Below are 13,900 nucleotides of genomic sequence, written 5' to 3'. Positions count from 1 at the left end.
AAAAGGGGGAATGCAAAACACATTCAATAGACAAAATGCTGCATACGTTTACCAATGATTCGTAGGGATATTCTACATTTATTACTCTTCTCTCATCAATCTCGTCAGCACTCTCTAGTTTAAAAAAACCAAACCTTTCAATACACAAAATCACAATTTTGGACAATCCTACAAACGGGAGACATTTTTATCTTCCTTCACTCGATCAGTTTTTTCCCCACTTTCATTATCTATACACCGCATCATCTGTAAACCGGCTTGCAATTGTTCCTATTGCTCGTTTGTATCGATTTCTTTTCACAACTGTTCCATCACTACCCATTTGTCCCATTTGTTACTTTAGTATGTTTTGTCCTTTTATCATTCGGTTCCAGACCAACCAGAAAAGTCATCGCGTGAATATATTTTATGACGATACCAACAACAATCTCTTTTCGTCCTTGCATGACGCATGGAAAGCTACAGATATTGATATTTCAGTTATACATTACTTTGAAAACTCTAGCGCGGCTGGGTTTATTAATCATCTCATCAGTGTGACTGAGTGCGTGCAGCGCAGGGGGAAGTATTGAATGTACGAATATGTTTAACCAACCGAGGATACACAAACCCTTTCCGCCTCACTAATGACCCGTTCATACTGAATTCCTGCTTAAAGGTGAGGAATAATTAAGAAATAGACCCTGTAAGCTAAGTAAAAAATACACGATACTGGACATAGGTTCAGAACCCGCCTTGTGACGATAGAAAAAAAATTAGATTGACACTGTGTTACGAGCAATCGCCACGCGGGAGATTCAAATTTTACATTGCGATGCTCTCTCTCTCTCACTGGGAATGAAGTTAATCCTTTCGGGCAGAATTATCCCATTGAAATGTATTTAACGCGCACAAACCAATCGTCTGTCTCCATTGTTGCCCGGGGAAATTCTACAGGAACTGAACCCGTCAAGTGGCAGTTCGCTCTACAGCCCGTACTGTAGCAAATAGTTTTTCAAACTTTCCGGCAACGGTAGTTCGGGAATGGCAGATTTCTTTACCCGCGCCAGTATCGCGTCACGGCATGCACCCTGCAGCGTGGAGATGCCGTACAGCTGGATGATCTTTACTTGCTTCGTCGTACCGTACACATCAATCACCACGTGCAGTGCGCCCTTCGTGTAGGGGATGTCATTCGTGCACGGTCCTTGGTCTTCGCCGTTGATGATAAAGTGCATCTCGGCCTTGTCCGCTTCATGCTCGCTTGGCACGAAGATGACACCGATCCGGGAGTTTGTATCCGTAGGTAGAATGTCCGTGCTGGCACCACCATCCTGCGAGATTGGTTTGAGCAGACTGCGCGGAAACACGCCGCGTGACGTTTTCACGTTGATCCCATTGCCAAGGATGTTGCTTTTGAGCATCGAGTTGCCGACCGTACGCGTGATAGGAAACACCCAACTGTGGCCAAGATTCGCTAAATCTGGCAGGGCGTACTGGAGTGCGGAAGCCGGTTTAATGTCTAGCTGGGTAAGACCTAAGGGAAGAAAAAATGATATAAATCGTTAGAAAACAGAGAATTATTATCAAACAATGACCTACCCCATCTGCAGTAAGGGAGATGAGCAATACTGCAGCACAATTGACTCTAAGATTGTTGAAACTAACAACCAGCTCTTCGCCAAGCGTGTAAATCTTAGAAAAAATGCAGAACAGCAGCTATACGCCATCAATTCAATTAAAATTGGGCTTACCACACCTCCTCTGACTAAGGATGTTGGCTGCCATCCGGTCATACTACAGCCTAAGGAAACTTCTCCACTCAAAATACCTGTTGCGACGTACGAACTCTGTCCAAAACTGACGATGTTCGAGAGCACCATTGTACAGGGAATTAAACTCGCCAGGCTCCGGTGTGTTGGTCCGTTTAGACCTTCCACATAAGCTGAGGAAGCATGGTACGCCAACATTGAGATGAACTGATAGCGTTGATGCATGTTTAAGACCACAAAGCAATTGTAGCACGTGAAGCACATCTATAAGGTATCAGGAATCACCTGATCTTGGTATACCCGTCTTGCGCGTTTCAAAGATATTGGTAATATAATTGAATCTATTCCCTGAAAATCCCGTCCTTGCTTTGATTTACCCGTAGACAGACCTGCGTATAGGGTTACGGTCTAGAAGGGACTTAATCCTGGTTTGGCCGTGCAACCGTACGGCGCCGCTGCCACTAAACCATCACCACAACTTAACGAACATAGGGCACTGTTGGTAGATCAATTTTAGTAGTCTTATCCTGAGAAAATCCTTTTACCTGCTTCGGTCAATACTTTCTATTGCCTATTCGCCTTCAATATTTCCCATTAGTAGTTTTTATTCCGTCCTTTCCCGATTTTAATTCAGATAGCACAGACAATAGTAATGTATGTTGTATCCTCATATCTTGGACAATCAAGCAATCCTTCTTCCGCAAGAAATGTTTGGGCGGACTTTCCGGTCCATATTAGATTCATTATATATATTATAAGTAAAAGCACCCATTCCGATATTTGAAAGAATTACTTACCCAATCGCATGTGACCGCTCCATCCTCGCTCGTTTTTCTCGATTTCTAGCAGGAAGATTTCACCCGGCTGCAACGGTTTTTCGCTAAACGTGAGTGCATTACCGAAACTGGCCTTCCGGTAGGCGACCGTGTTCTCGTTAAACAGTATAATGTTCTGACCATGGTACGGATGGAATCGGGCCAACATTTTGCGTGGATAAACCACCGTCATGCTGCATTCGTCACCCCGAAACCCTAGTTGGGGGGGAGGGAAATGAACGATTCCCAAAGGATTTGCTTAGCTTCCTTCACAGCTGGATAGCAGGCAGCGTCCTTGGCGAGATGCAGAAGCTGGCAGCGTTCGTATACACAAAAATGAACCTTTTCGCGGCCACTAGACAGTTCAACGAAGATTTCTCCGCCCGCAAACAACAAAAAAATCACTCGAACGTATCGTGACTGGATGACTGCTGCAGCGTCGTTGTATTCCGCTGCACTTGTTCCACACCGACAAATCTATTGGTTACGCCTGTGTGCGTTCGTGTGCGAATGTTTATGCGTACCGTATTAAGTTTCGTCGCTTCTGGCCAATGTATTTATACGCATCGAATCTAGATTCACGCTCGATTGCAAATCATGCACTGCTGCTATCGGTGCTACTACCAATGATGCTGCTGCTCCTCCTGCTGCTTCTCTTCATTGTTTTCATTCACACACAAACACACTGGAGTGCACGCAGTACGGGACGGCGTCGTCTTCGCCACTTGCTTGGTTGGCTTTTGTTGCCAAATCCCCACAAGGTTTACATTATCCAACGAAACAACGTTGTTCCAGTCACAATTTCAAGCAAATTCAGAACAATTTGAACCACACTAGCACAATACGCAATACGCTATGTTTTGCTACAGCCGAATGCCCCTATTGCTTTTCTGTTTTTGTTGTGAAAAACTGGAAGCTGTCATACGGGCTGCAAATTGTTTTGTCTACACTGTGCGCGTACACCGCACAGCGGTCAGCTGTCGGTCATCAGACTGTCAAAAATGAAAAAAATACTTCTAAAGGGTTGAAGCGACTTTTTGTGCAGATGTGGTCTTTGGCCTGGTTCAGGGTGAAAATCTATTTTGATGCGACAAACATATCTTAAGTTTATACAACAATTAGTGTAAATGGATTAAGAGAATAGACAAATGAAATACTTTCCAGCGGAGCCAACCGAAGACAACCCAAAATGATGCTCGGTTATGGGACGATCTATCAACTATTATCGTAAATGGTCGGACAAACAGTTGTTGAACTCATGAGTAAAAGTGTGCATGCACTAATTAATATTTGCAACTTGTTTTTTTTTATTAAACAATCGTGATAAATTAGGATCATTGGTACACTATATCCTCGATAAAATTGATTGCTCGATAAAGTTAGGGTAAAAAAGGGGTAAGAAATACGAAAAAAAACGTTTAAAATTTAAAATCATGCTTCCGCTTCCGGTTAAAATGCTACGAAGTAGGGTGTTTATGGTTAACAATAAATAAACTTGCGTGCACTTGAACCGCAATGCGAACGTTCCGAATTAAATGCTTATGCTCTATGCGTACAGCGTTCGGTAGTGTAAATTACCTACAACGATTAATCCTCCCCTCTCATTACTGCTGTTGTGTACACAATTCATTCAAACGAACCAGCGTGATTAAATGTTTTAAATAAAAAGAATGAGAGTGTACACTAGCTTGCGGCCTGTTTTGCAATCAGTTTCCGTCGGCACGGAAATGATAGAAAATCCTTACAAAAGCCCACCACATTCGAAGCGATCGAACATTACACATGTAAAGCCAAAGTAAATCTCTTTTCATCGTACACGTTGTAGTGTACCACGCCTCTCGTGCTTAAAAGTGCAGTCCATCGATTTTAGCCGATCAGTCGATAATTTCGACTAAAAAGCAAATTCAATTGACAATGCGTGAGCATTAACGGAAGGACTAATGGTATGAAATCTAAAAACATCTCTTACACCAGTTGAGTAAGATCGTATTGCACGTTACAGTTTTTGCTCCTGCAGTCATCACCAACGATAATTTTAAACGTTCTTTACAGATCGTTAAAAAGCCAATTCAAATTTTGTTAGCTTCACACAGCCAAATAGGTGTACCAAATTTGTCCAATAAGATGTGGAAATCTCAAAAACTTCCTTGAATGCCACATTCATGTTTCACTCTGAAAGCATTTTAAGTTAAAAAAACCAATCTGTGTGCTTCACTGAGTTGAACACATACCATTGTATGTGTGTAACTCGTGTGATTGAGGCACCAAAGCCATGGTCCGGGAACAGTTCACCTCATTCCCTTACCTTCAGTATGTCAATTCTGATCCGGCCCTACTGTTCCTGCTGCAGGCGTAGCTCCTTTACCTTCGTGGCCAACTTTTCATTCTCTCGCGCCAGTTCGCGTGCTAGCTTCTCGTCAATTTCCGCATTCTTTTCAATAATTTTCGAGATGGTCTTGAGCGTTGCCTTTGCCGCACCGGACACGACGGGTTGCGACGGATTGACTTTGGTAGCAATAAAGTTTTCGTTCTTATCGCTGCCTGGTGGTGGTGCTGTTGCTGCTCCACCCGTTACACCCATCGTACGGTTGCGATTTAACCGATCCTGCAAACTGCTACTCTTGGGCGCAGATCCAGCCCCTTTGCCGGAGGAGTTTGCGCTGGGCCCGGTCTTTTTGGCACTTTCTCCACCACGATCCGATTTGCGACCCGCGGTGTTGCGATTAAAATGGTCACCCGGGTGCGTCTCTTTACGGCCCGCACTGGCAGTGGTGAGTGGTAAGTGGTGCTGACCGTGAGGCTGATTGTGATCTCCGTGACCGGTGTGAAACTGAAATTGGGGCTTCGCCGCCTGACGAGGCCCAACTCGTCCACTCCCTATAATCGGAGGAGATGTAACTGTACAGACAAATACAAATATAACGCGTTATATGTACCATCGGACAATTAAATGTTCCAACGTGAATAGATGCAACTACCTTTCACACTCTTAAACTCGCCATCGCGCGTTACCGATACCGTCAGGCTCGGTTCCAGTTTGGCTGAGGCATGCAGTAAACCGCTATCATCCTTGCTCCGGTGGTTCTCGTGCCCTTCTTGCTGTTCTCCGCGCCTCCAATGTCCGGGCCCTTCGTGGGTTACGTGCGTTGTTCCACGGGCATTTCGTCGCTGCTGCTCCCCGGTTGCCGATCGCCAACCATCATGTTCGTTTGTTGAAAACGAACGCTGAATGTTAGTGCTCCCACCACCGTGATGCTGATGATGATCACGGTGGTGGCCATGTTGTGGCTTGGCTCCTCCCCTCGTTCTGCCTCCACTCTGACCGGGCAGTGTCCCTCCACCGCCTTGCCTGTGTCCGCTTCTGTTGTTTGGGTTGCGACGATCGAAATGATGGTCGGTGTGACCCTTGCCAGGCGGACTTCTACCGTTAGCAGTGAGTATAGATGCATTGCCATTAGGGCTGCCTCCGCCAACACCTTCGCCAGATTGGCCCGTTTTCTCGCCGTCGCGTTCTACATCGGCCAGAAAGCTGTACGCCGGATCCGGTGGAGGGCCTTCACCTTCCGCGAATCCTTTATACTCTTTTGCTATCTTCTGAATGAAAGCATTTTTTTCCTTCTTTCTCTCTGTAAATAGAACGTTCCTACAGGTTAGCATATCACACGGTCATAATACATATACGATATCACGTTATCATGTTTACCTTCCAACTGTGCCAGAGTGTTTTCGTCCAGCTCGTAGTTAAAATCGATCTTATCGTACTTGTGCTCCCGTGGCCAATCGTCGTCCTTGGGCGGTTTTATCTCCACCATGGCGTTTTCCTTCATTGCACGCAGCCGGTCCTCTTCCGCCTCGCGATACTTCTTCTCAATTTCCTCATTCCGCTTCTTGATGCGTGCTATACGTGCTTCAAGATCTTCCTGGCTCTGGACGGATGTCATGCTGGCCGTTTTGCCGCCTTACCGCACTTTCCGCTGAAGAAGATTGATACTAAAACCGCGCAACAATTAACGACTAGAGAAAGGTTACGTTCAAATACAAGATACCCAATGCAATCAAGCGTGAATGTTCACATTTTTCAGTTCGTTCTTTAGCATCTCTCTTTTAACCTGTTATTTTTTAACCATGAAATTCCACCTTGGTAGATGTATATTCGCTGCAGTAACTTAAACATTTTGTAGCTCCCGCCATTCATTTTGTGTGCCATGTGGATTAAGCATTCTCTTTTGTTCTTTTTTTGTTTGTTTCTTGACCATATTTTTCCGGAACAATGTCCGATCGTTGCAGAACGGATCGCATGCGTTGCAATTGCCGTGGCAGGAAAACTACCAATGGGCGAGCTGGCCTACTTCTTTCGTGGCCACTTTCACATGTCCAAGCAACGAAACGCATCACTGTTTCTATATGCGTCTCCAAGTAACGGTGAATGAACTGCCACTGCTTGCTGCGTTTTCTTTCGTTCGACGGCATTCTTACTACCGTCTATATATGACCGCACAATACGTCACGAATTTCCCAACGTAACCCGTTTTCCCATCTACAATATAGAGGCCATATGCACCTGACGAGAACTCACACAAGAAGCACACGTTGGCTTAACGATCTCACGTCGGTGCCTGATTGCCTCGCCTTGACGATGTTGTTCCGCACTTCTATTGCACTGGATCGATCGATTTGATCGACACTAAAGAATATTCACGTTTTTTTTTTTCAATATTTCCCTACACAATTTGCCCACAAGCTAACGAAAGCTGCTTCTGCCTTCTCGCTGTCGTTCGCCGTAGTGTTGCAAGCAGGATTTGCAAAATGATCGAGTTTTCAACGCAAAATTTTCACCACTTTCCAACATCCCCTCCATACGGCAGATCAATCGATCTCCGGACTGGTGTAAGCAACGTGCGACGCATACCAAACCTCAAACAAGGTTGAAGGCCGCGAAGAAAAGCAGCGTAGTAGAAACATAACATTCCTACTCCGAAAGTGCGTATAAGATGCCACGAAACAACGGGCGGAAAACCCGTGAGAAGCACGGGGAGCTTGGAGTTGTTTCTATTTTTCTACAGATCAAAACGACTGCAAATTCTTTCGCGTAGAAGGAACGGATGTAAACAGGGCTAAAAGCTGGCAGCAATTTCTCACCTGCCTACGATGGAGAATAGTAAACAGTGCAAATCGTGCAACGGTGGCGCTGTTTTGCTGTCAGGAACGGATTCAACAGCGCGATAGGAACACCATTTTTGGGGCCTTAAGTTTAACCTTTTGCACAGATTTTTAGTGAAACGTTTCTATTGATGCACTGTTAAGCACTTGTTTCTGTTTTTCTTCGTGTTTTTCACGGTCGGTCTTTTTGACAGTTGTTGAGATGAACAGGATGCTCGATAAACCGTGCTTGTGCCATTAGAAAAAACAACACAATTGATATCGTATTTCTCCTGGAATATTTGCTTAATAAAAAATTTACAGAGATTAATAAACGCTGTTTCAATTGCCCGACAATCTCTTTTGCCGCTATATTTCATGAAATTACGGCAGCGGGACCCGAATAATCGAGTACCCGTCATCACTGTCAAACGCAATCAGCTGCCAGTTCTTTCCAAAACCGTCTGTGTTCGGAATAAAAACAACACAGCAAATCAATAGCAACACAAATTCACGGCGGAATGGCCTCACGGATGATTCTTTCGCCCGCACGCCGGCTGGCGAACGTGGTCAACTCGCGGTCCATCAGCACACAGGTGTTGGCTGCCCGGTGCGCCACCATTAAGGACGAAATCACACACACTGGCCAGGTAGGTGGCAGCAAGAGTGTCGCGATTACGCAAGTCCTTCCCAAAGGGGAATGGCAGTGTTATATTCTAACTTCTGGCACCTTTCTGATTCTGTTTTAGTACTACGAAGCGAACGACTACCGAAATGCACGTTTCGTTAACGCTACCAAGGTGGTAAATCCGAACTGGGCTATCAAGCTGATCGATGAGACACCGATTGTAAAGTCGGAACAGCGTGTGGTATGCTGCGACGGTGGAACCGATCCCGCTTTAGGCCATCCCAAAGTATACATCAATTTGGTAAGTAGTGAACATTCCCGAAACCACAACATATCGTAACTGATTTGTTAAAATTTCGTTCCAGGATAAACCCGGTGCTCATGCTTGTGGATACTGTGGGCAGCGTTTTGAGAAGATTGATCATCACCACTGAGCAGTGCTGGCTTGGTTGATGGATACCATTGATGCAACACATGCTGCTTCGTTAAACCCTTTAGTCAAATAAACGGAGGATATAAAACACACAAACGGTTCCCTTCCAAAACTAATCCTCTGCGTGCCTAAGTTTCGTTTTAATCTCGTTCTGAATCTGTGTACAATTAAATACAGCTTGTCTATCAAAATGTAGTAGATATTGTAGTGAGGATTAGTTTTAAACGACTGGCATTTTACATGCGGAACAATTAAAAGACGATTAAAATAACGTCTCGACAGGTGGGCTCTGATTGTGTTCGGATCTTTCCAAGCCTGCTTTCTCTCTCTCTCTCACACACCCTCTACCTATTACCACTCGTAAACAGCTCGCCATATTGCCATCTCGCTTGTGCATACTGTATGGAAGGGATTGCTGCAGCGCTTGCGTTGTTGACGCGCATCAAAGCGCTGCTTTGACAGTTGAATAGGAAATTTTCACTATCAGTCGAGTCGGGCCTTCGAACTTTTCTAGAACCTTTTCAGCCAAGCAGCATCATCAGCAGTTGGAAAAGTGTGTGCACCGTTTGTTTCGTACTTTGTTAGTTAGTTCATCACACTCTATTCTTCTCCCGGGGCTGCTAGTTTCGTGTCTATTTGTCAGCGCTAGCCAGCGTTTTCGAACGGAAAACGGTTTTGTTTCGGTTTCATCTCGGTAACTTGTCTCGTGATTTGCTCGCGTGAAAATCGTTACAGCAGCACAACGAAGCGACAAAGGAAAACGGTTCGGAAGGATAGCAGCATAATTGGTAGCTCACAAAACAGCACCACACTAAACATTCCACGCTCGAAAGTTCGTCGCTCGGTGCGACACGCAAAACAAAATATCAGGTGACGACAACGGCAAGCCGAAAGGTGACCTACGTGACTTTTGATACAACACCCGGGATCCTTGCATCAGACCTTCTCCTTCTCCTGCTCCCCCGGCGACGGTGTTCGTTCATCGCTCTCATCCAACCACCCAACCTAATCGTGTCGTGTGAAATCAAATCAACAAATCGAATCGAAGCAACCAAACCGCTTTTTAAGCTTCAAAACAAAGCAGCATAGAGTCAGCTGAGAGCAGCAGCAGCAGCAGCAGCAACACCAGCGCTTAACCGCCCACTGCACTGTGTTGCAGCATTTTTGTTTGCCCCTGTGTCCTTTGAAAGGCATCAAAATTTGCGTCGTAAAGATGGACCTGTTAAAAAAATTTATGGGCTTAGACGGCCGGAAGGATGATGATGATGATAACAGGTAGGTGTCGTAAGACACAGGTGGTGGGGGGAGGGGGGGTTCCTTTCCGCACTTGTAGCAAACTGTATCTTCACCGGATGCTTCTTTCCACCGGTTCTGTTGCCCGTGGCGTGGAATGCGCCTGTCCACGCTTGGCCAGGAATTTTCATATTTTCCTATATGCTCCACTGTTTTCTTTTTGCACACACATATGCAGGAAGAAGAAAGCAACGCTCAAGGACGAGTTCCGCAAACCGATCTGGGTAGAGGAGGACGACAGCGATGACGAGCTGTTTGATAATCGGAAAATTTACGGTGTGCAAATTTTCACCAACCCGATCGAAATGCAAAAGTACTTTGAGCAGCAGATGCAGGAGATGTGGAAATCGCTCGAAGAGTATGACGGTAAGGAAGGCACCGAAATGTGTCCATCAATCGAACCTCTGATTTGTATGAAAACGGTTTCGTTTGCTCTTGTTTTTTTGGTACAACAGACAGTGTGAAATTGTTCGACCATGATTTGAAGCAAGACTTCCTGAAACCCGGCTTTGAGGAAGCGGACGTTGGCAAGCATGCGAAGCGGCAAGATACCGATCTGGATGGAGAGTAAGTGAAGCGTCCACTGGATTTAAGGAGATGATTTAAATTTCTAACGTGATGGTGTGTCCCATCTATGCAGGATCTATGCTGACCAGCTGCATTCGCTGCTGCAGCGCATATCTCCGGATCTGAAGGAACTTATGCCGAAAAAGCGCACGGACAGGAAGGATACCGCTAACGCTTCCGCCGAACGACGTCCGAAGCGCACGGACGATGAGAAAGTGATGGATCTTATTCACGGTATCACCGACCAGAAACAGTCGCCGGCCGGGATCTCAAAACCGTTCAAACGCAACGGTGGTGGGCTGCAGCAACGTTTCCCCGAAGGTGGACTGTTCGAGGGCGCATTCCAAGGACCGCGCATGTTTGGCCAAAGCATCATTTCGCAAACGATTCGTCGCCCGGATGGGGTACGATTGCGTCAACTTATTGCTGCTGCCCTAAAGCTCACTGGTTCATGTATTTCCACTTGCCTTTCGTTTTCAGTCGTACGAAACACGCCGCACTGTGCGTGACTCCCATGGTAACACCCAAACAACCGTCACGCTGTCCACGAAAGATGGCCGTCAGGAAACGGTCACAACGTACGACGAGACTGGCGGCAAGCAGAAGCGTCTGGCATCGGGGGAGGACATGTTTGGCATGAGAAAGGGAGGCGGCGGTGGAAGTGGCCAAATGGAGGGTGACGACACGTTGCCAACCGGTGCACTGCTAGCGCTGGATGGCAAGTTTGGGCTGACCGGCAACGGTTACGTGCTCCCGAAGAACCTCTGGTGACTTCACGCGTCGCAAACCGACCGCCGTGATGCGCTGCTCTGCTGTGAACCCGCAGGAGGAGGATGGAGTTTACGGTCCAGCGGGTGCGCGTCCACCATTTATCCCAATTCTGAGTGTAGTAGCAATGGCAGTCAATATTGCCGTAGAATTAGTACTAGTTCCCGGAGCGATCCCCACAAAATGACCCATTACTGTGCCGACGGCGACTGTTGCAACGATCCCCTATCCCGTCTCTACCTGCATCAGTGTAACGAGCGCGGAACGATCCACGATGATCGTACGATCATTGCTTCCCGCGCGCTTGCCCCGCTCCTCCTCGTGCTGTTTTGCATTATTGCTTCCTTTCACGATTGCATCAACTTGCTTGTGGTGTTGCTCATGCAAAGCAAGATGTATGCTTGCGGTCAATCCGCCATCCACCCGGCTGGTACTTGGCTGCGATCTGCCCACCGGAGTTTCAGTATTACGTTTCCCCTGCTGATTGCTTCTGCAAGCAGAAGAGCACCGACACTGGTTCCCACGGTCGCTTTATGAAAGCTGTTGCCAATGCACCTTCTCGGTGCGTCTCGTCATCCACCGGTACCCGTGGCCAACCAGGGTACCGGACACGGACTGAGTTTGTGATATTATTTTACACCGTTTGGCAACAGCCGACCCGAAGTTGTGAGCCACGGTTTTGATAAGTGTAAAGCGTTAATTGTGATTATGATTAGTACGAGTATGATTTTAATTATTATGATTAACATTATTATTACCACTGCTACGATTACTACTTCAACTGCGAGCATCATTTCGATGCGCGATTATGCTAAGTTCGTTAGGGTGTACGATAAGTTCCGTAGCTGATGATGGTGACTGAAACGCTCGCGATCGGTACCGGTAGGGGAAACTGGAAGACTGGATTCCATCGAGTGTTGTGTCGGATAGCATTCAACGAAGGTGAGAAAGTACAGCGAGCTTTAGCGGCAAGTGTGAGGCAAGTGGGCGAAAACACGGAACCGTTTCACTCTCACTCTCGAGAGTGTGAGGAGCAATACTTTTGAACCGTGCGTGTATTTTTCGGCGTACAGACAAACCTGGTACACAATGATACCTTCGGTAGCGTGAAAGTGTGCTAGCCCAACCAGGTGGTAAAACCTGTTGACTGACTGATCCTGCTGAGTTGGCTGATCTTTTCGCCCGACCGGGTATCGTTCGAAGCAGCTCGTTTGTAACACGAACATATACCGCTCGATTTATGGATACAATTTAGATAGTTACTTGATTTTTTTCCATGGAAGGATCGTGTGGGAAGAAGCAATTCGGAAAGCAAATGACTGAAGCAATGAGGAGGAAGATGGGAGCAAACGCACGTGAACAGACCGGGCGCGAGATGGGAAGTGAGATGATGCCAACAGACGACGACCGGCTTTAAAGTGCAGTGTGCATGTGTGTGTGTGTGTGTTTGTGTGCAATTTCTAGAAGCGTACTTGTACACGTTTCATTTTTTTTAAAGTTTTGTAGCTAAAACGGAACCTCACCAGAGAGGTTCGAATTCAATTCAACACCTTTATACCAAATAAGAGCAATTAATTTTTATCCACCTTTTTCACAACAATAAATGGCGCGTTGAACCAGGTCGGAAACAGGTGTGAAGTAGTGGAAAGAATAGGAGGGGGGGGTCGTAAAGTACCAAAAACCCTAGCATACCTAGTATAACGCGACGCTATAAACTCCATTCGCAACGGACTGTATTTTCTAACCTTCTAACCGAGATGCAGCATTTTGTAACCAACCTACCAATTCCAACCGTTGTTTCATGGTTCAATCAGCCTACACCCAGAAAACCTTGTGAACCTTCCTAAGAGCACCTATCCCGAGATCATTATCGCGAAAGGATATCTGCAACGTAACCCATCCAAAATCCTATCTGTTTGCAAACGAAATGCAATGAAAGCGTGTGTACTCTCCCATGTTCTTCTTCGGTCCGGCAAGTAGTATTATAATAGAGAATAAACTTTATCCAAACTATTCATTCAACAAAGATGGGTTTTATTGTCTGTTGGCGTCTGTGGGTCCGACATGGTCAGACGTTTCCCTTGTCCAAGATCGTGAAAGGGCTCCTTTTCCCGGGGGGAGTTCGACCGATTCGTTAACGGTTACTCCGTCATTCAAAATCGTGGTGGGAGTGTTCCTGTCGTGATCATCCAAAGGTATGTTAGCCGTTGCCACACGTTCTTGCAACGATGTAGCATGCTCCTTATCCAGGATAGGAGCTGAAGATATTCAGGCCTGTGCCATACATTCATTCATTCAACCAGTCATTCATCATACATACAAGTGAGATACAACACAAGTAACAGACAGGAAGGTATGGTTCTAAGAATACGAATACGGCGTCTCGGCGCGAAAGAGTGCTGTGTGGTTCGGTTGGACGGAGCCGACCTTCGTTGGCCTGGAGATGCGCGCCCAATCCGCAATGGTTCGACCTAAGCGTATACCCAGCACGATCTCCGGGGATGCC

At 46.3% G+C, this 13,900-nt stretch overlaps 4 protein-coding genes across 12 annotated transcripts; 2 read left to right on the top strand and 2 right to left on the bottom strand.

Annotated features, from left to right (window-relative positions):
- Positions 1-43: 43 nt before the first annotated feature.
- LOC118513345 (neuralized-like protein 2) lies at positions 44-3,491 on the bottom strand. The gene is made up of 2 exons (XM_036058973.1): positions 2,549-3,491; positions 44-1,516 (listed from the first exon to the last, which is right to left on the bottom strand). The coding sequence occupies exons 1-2, from the start codon at positions 2,757-2,759 to the stop codon at positions 966-968; spliced, it is 762 nt and encodes a 253-aa protein (XP_035914866.1). The 5' UTR covers positions 2,760-3,491; the 3' UTR covers positions 44-965.
- A 358-nt stretch (positions 3,492-3,849) lies between these two features.
- LOC118513333 (RNA-binding motif protein, X-linked-like-3) lies at positions 3,850-8,005 on the bottom strand. 6 transcript variants are annotated; one of them, XM_036058949.1, is made up of 4 exons: positions 7,706-8,005; positions 6,270-6,580; positions 5,545-6,192; positions 3,850-5,464 (listed from the first exon to the last, which is right to left on the bottom strand). In XM_036058949.1, exons 2-4 carry the CDS (start codon positions 6,505-6,507, stop codon positions 4,899-4,901), a joined length of 1,452 nt encoding a protein of 483 aa, XP_035914842.1. In that variant the 5' UTR covers positions 6,508-6,580; positions 7,706-8,005; the 3' UTR covers positions 3,850-4,898. The 6 variants fall into 6 exon arrangements, with proteins under 6 accessions (XP_035914842.1, XP_035914840.1, XP_035914843.1 ...); XM_036058947.1 differs by having other exon boundaries at positions 6,270-6,556; XM_036058950.1 differs by lacking the exon at positions 7,706-8,005 and adding an exon at positions 7,128-7,672 and having other exon boundaries at positions 6,270-6,556.
- Positions 8,006-8,139: 134 nt separating this feature from the next.
- LOC118513351 (NADH dehydrogenase [ubiquinone] iron-sulfur protein 6, mitochondrial) lies at positions 8,140-8,954 on the top strand. Its single transcript, XM_036058983.1, has 3 exons — positions 8,140-8,355; positions 8,455-8,634; positions 8,699-8,954. The coding sequence occupies exons 1-3, from the start codon at positions 8,227-8,229 to the stop codon at positions 8,765-8,767; spliced, it is 378 nt and encodes a 125-aa protein (XP_035914876.1). The 5' UTR covers positions 8,140-8,226; the 3' UTR covers positions 8,768-8,954.
- A 264-nt stretch (positions 8,955-9,218) lies between these two features.
- Positions 9,219-13,420, top strand: LOC118513341. Of its 4 annotated transcripts, none has more exons than XM_036058967.1 (6): positions 9,224-9,319; positions 9,502-10,041; positions 10,238-10,425; positions 10,515-10,626; positions 10,700-11,030; positions 11,107-13,420. In XM_036058967.1, the coding sequence occupies exons 2-6, from the start codon at positions 9,980-9,982 to the stop codon at positions 11,395-11,397; spliced, it is 984 nt and encodes a 327-aa protein (XP_035914860.1). In that variant the 5' UTR covers positions 9,224-9,319; positions 9,502-9,979; the 3' UTR covers positions 11,398-13,420. The 4 variants fall into 4 exon arrangements, with proteins under 4 accessions (XP_035914858.1, XP_035914860.1, XP_035914859.1 ...); XM_036058966.1 differs by having other exon boundaries at positions 9,236-9,319; positions 9,391-10,041; XM_036058968.1 differs by having other exon boundaries at positions 9,242-9,319; positions 9,505-10,041.
- The last annotated feature ends 480 nt before the right edge of the window (positions 13,421-13,900 follow it).

Source organism: Anopheles stephensi, chromosome 3 (assembly GCF_013141755.1).
Source record: "Anopheles stephensi strain Indian chromosome 3, UCI_ANSTEP_V1.0, whole genome shotgun sequence".
Classification (NCBI taxonomy): domain Eukaryota; kingdom Metazoa; phylum Arthropoda; class Insecta; order Diptera; family Culicidae; genus Anopheles; species Anopheles stephensi.
Note: the sequence above shows the minus strand (reverse complement) of the source record. Positions and strands in the feature narration are given on the sequence as shown.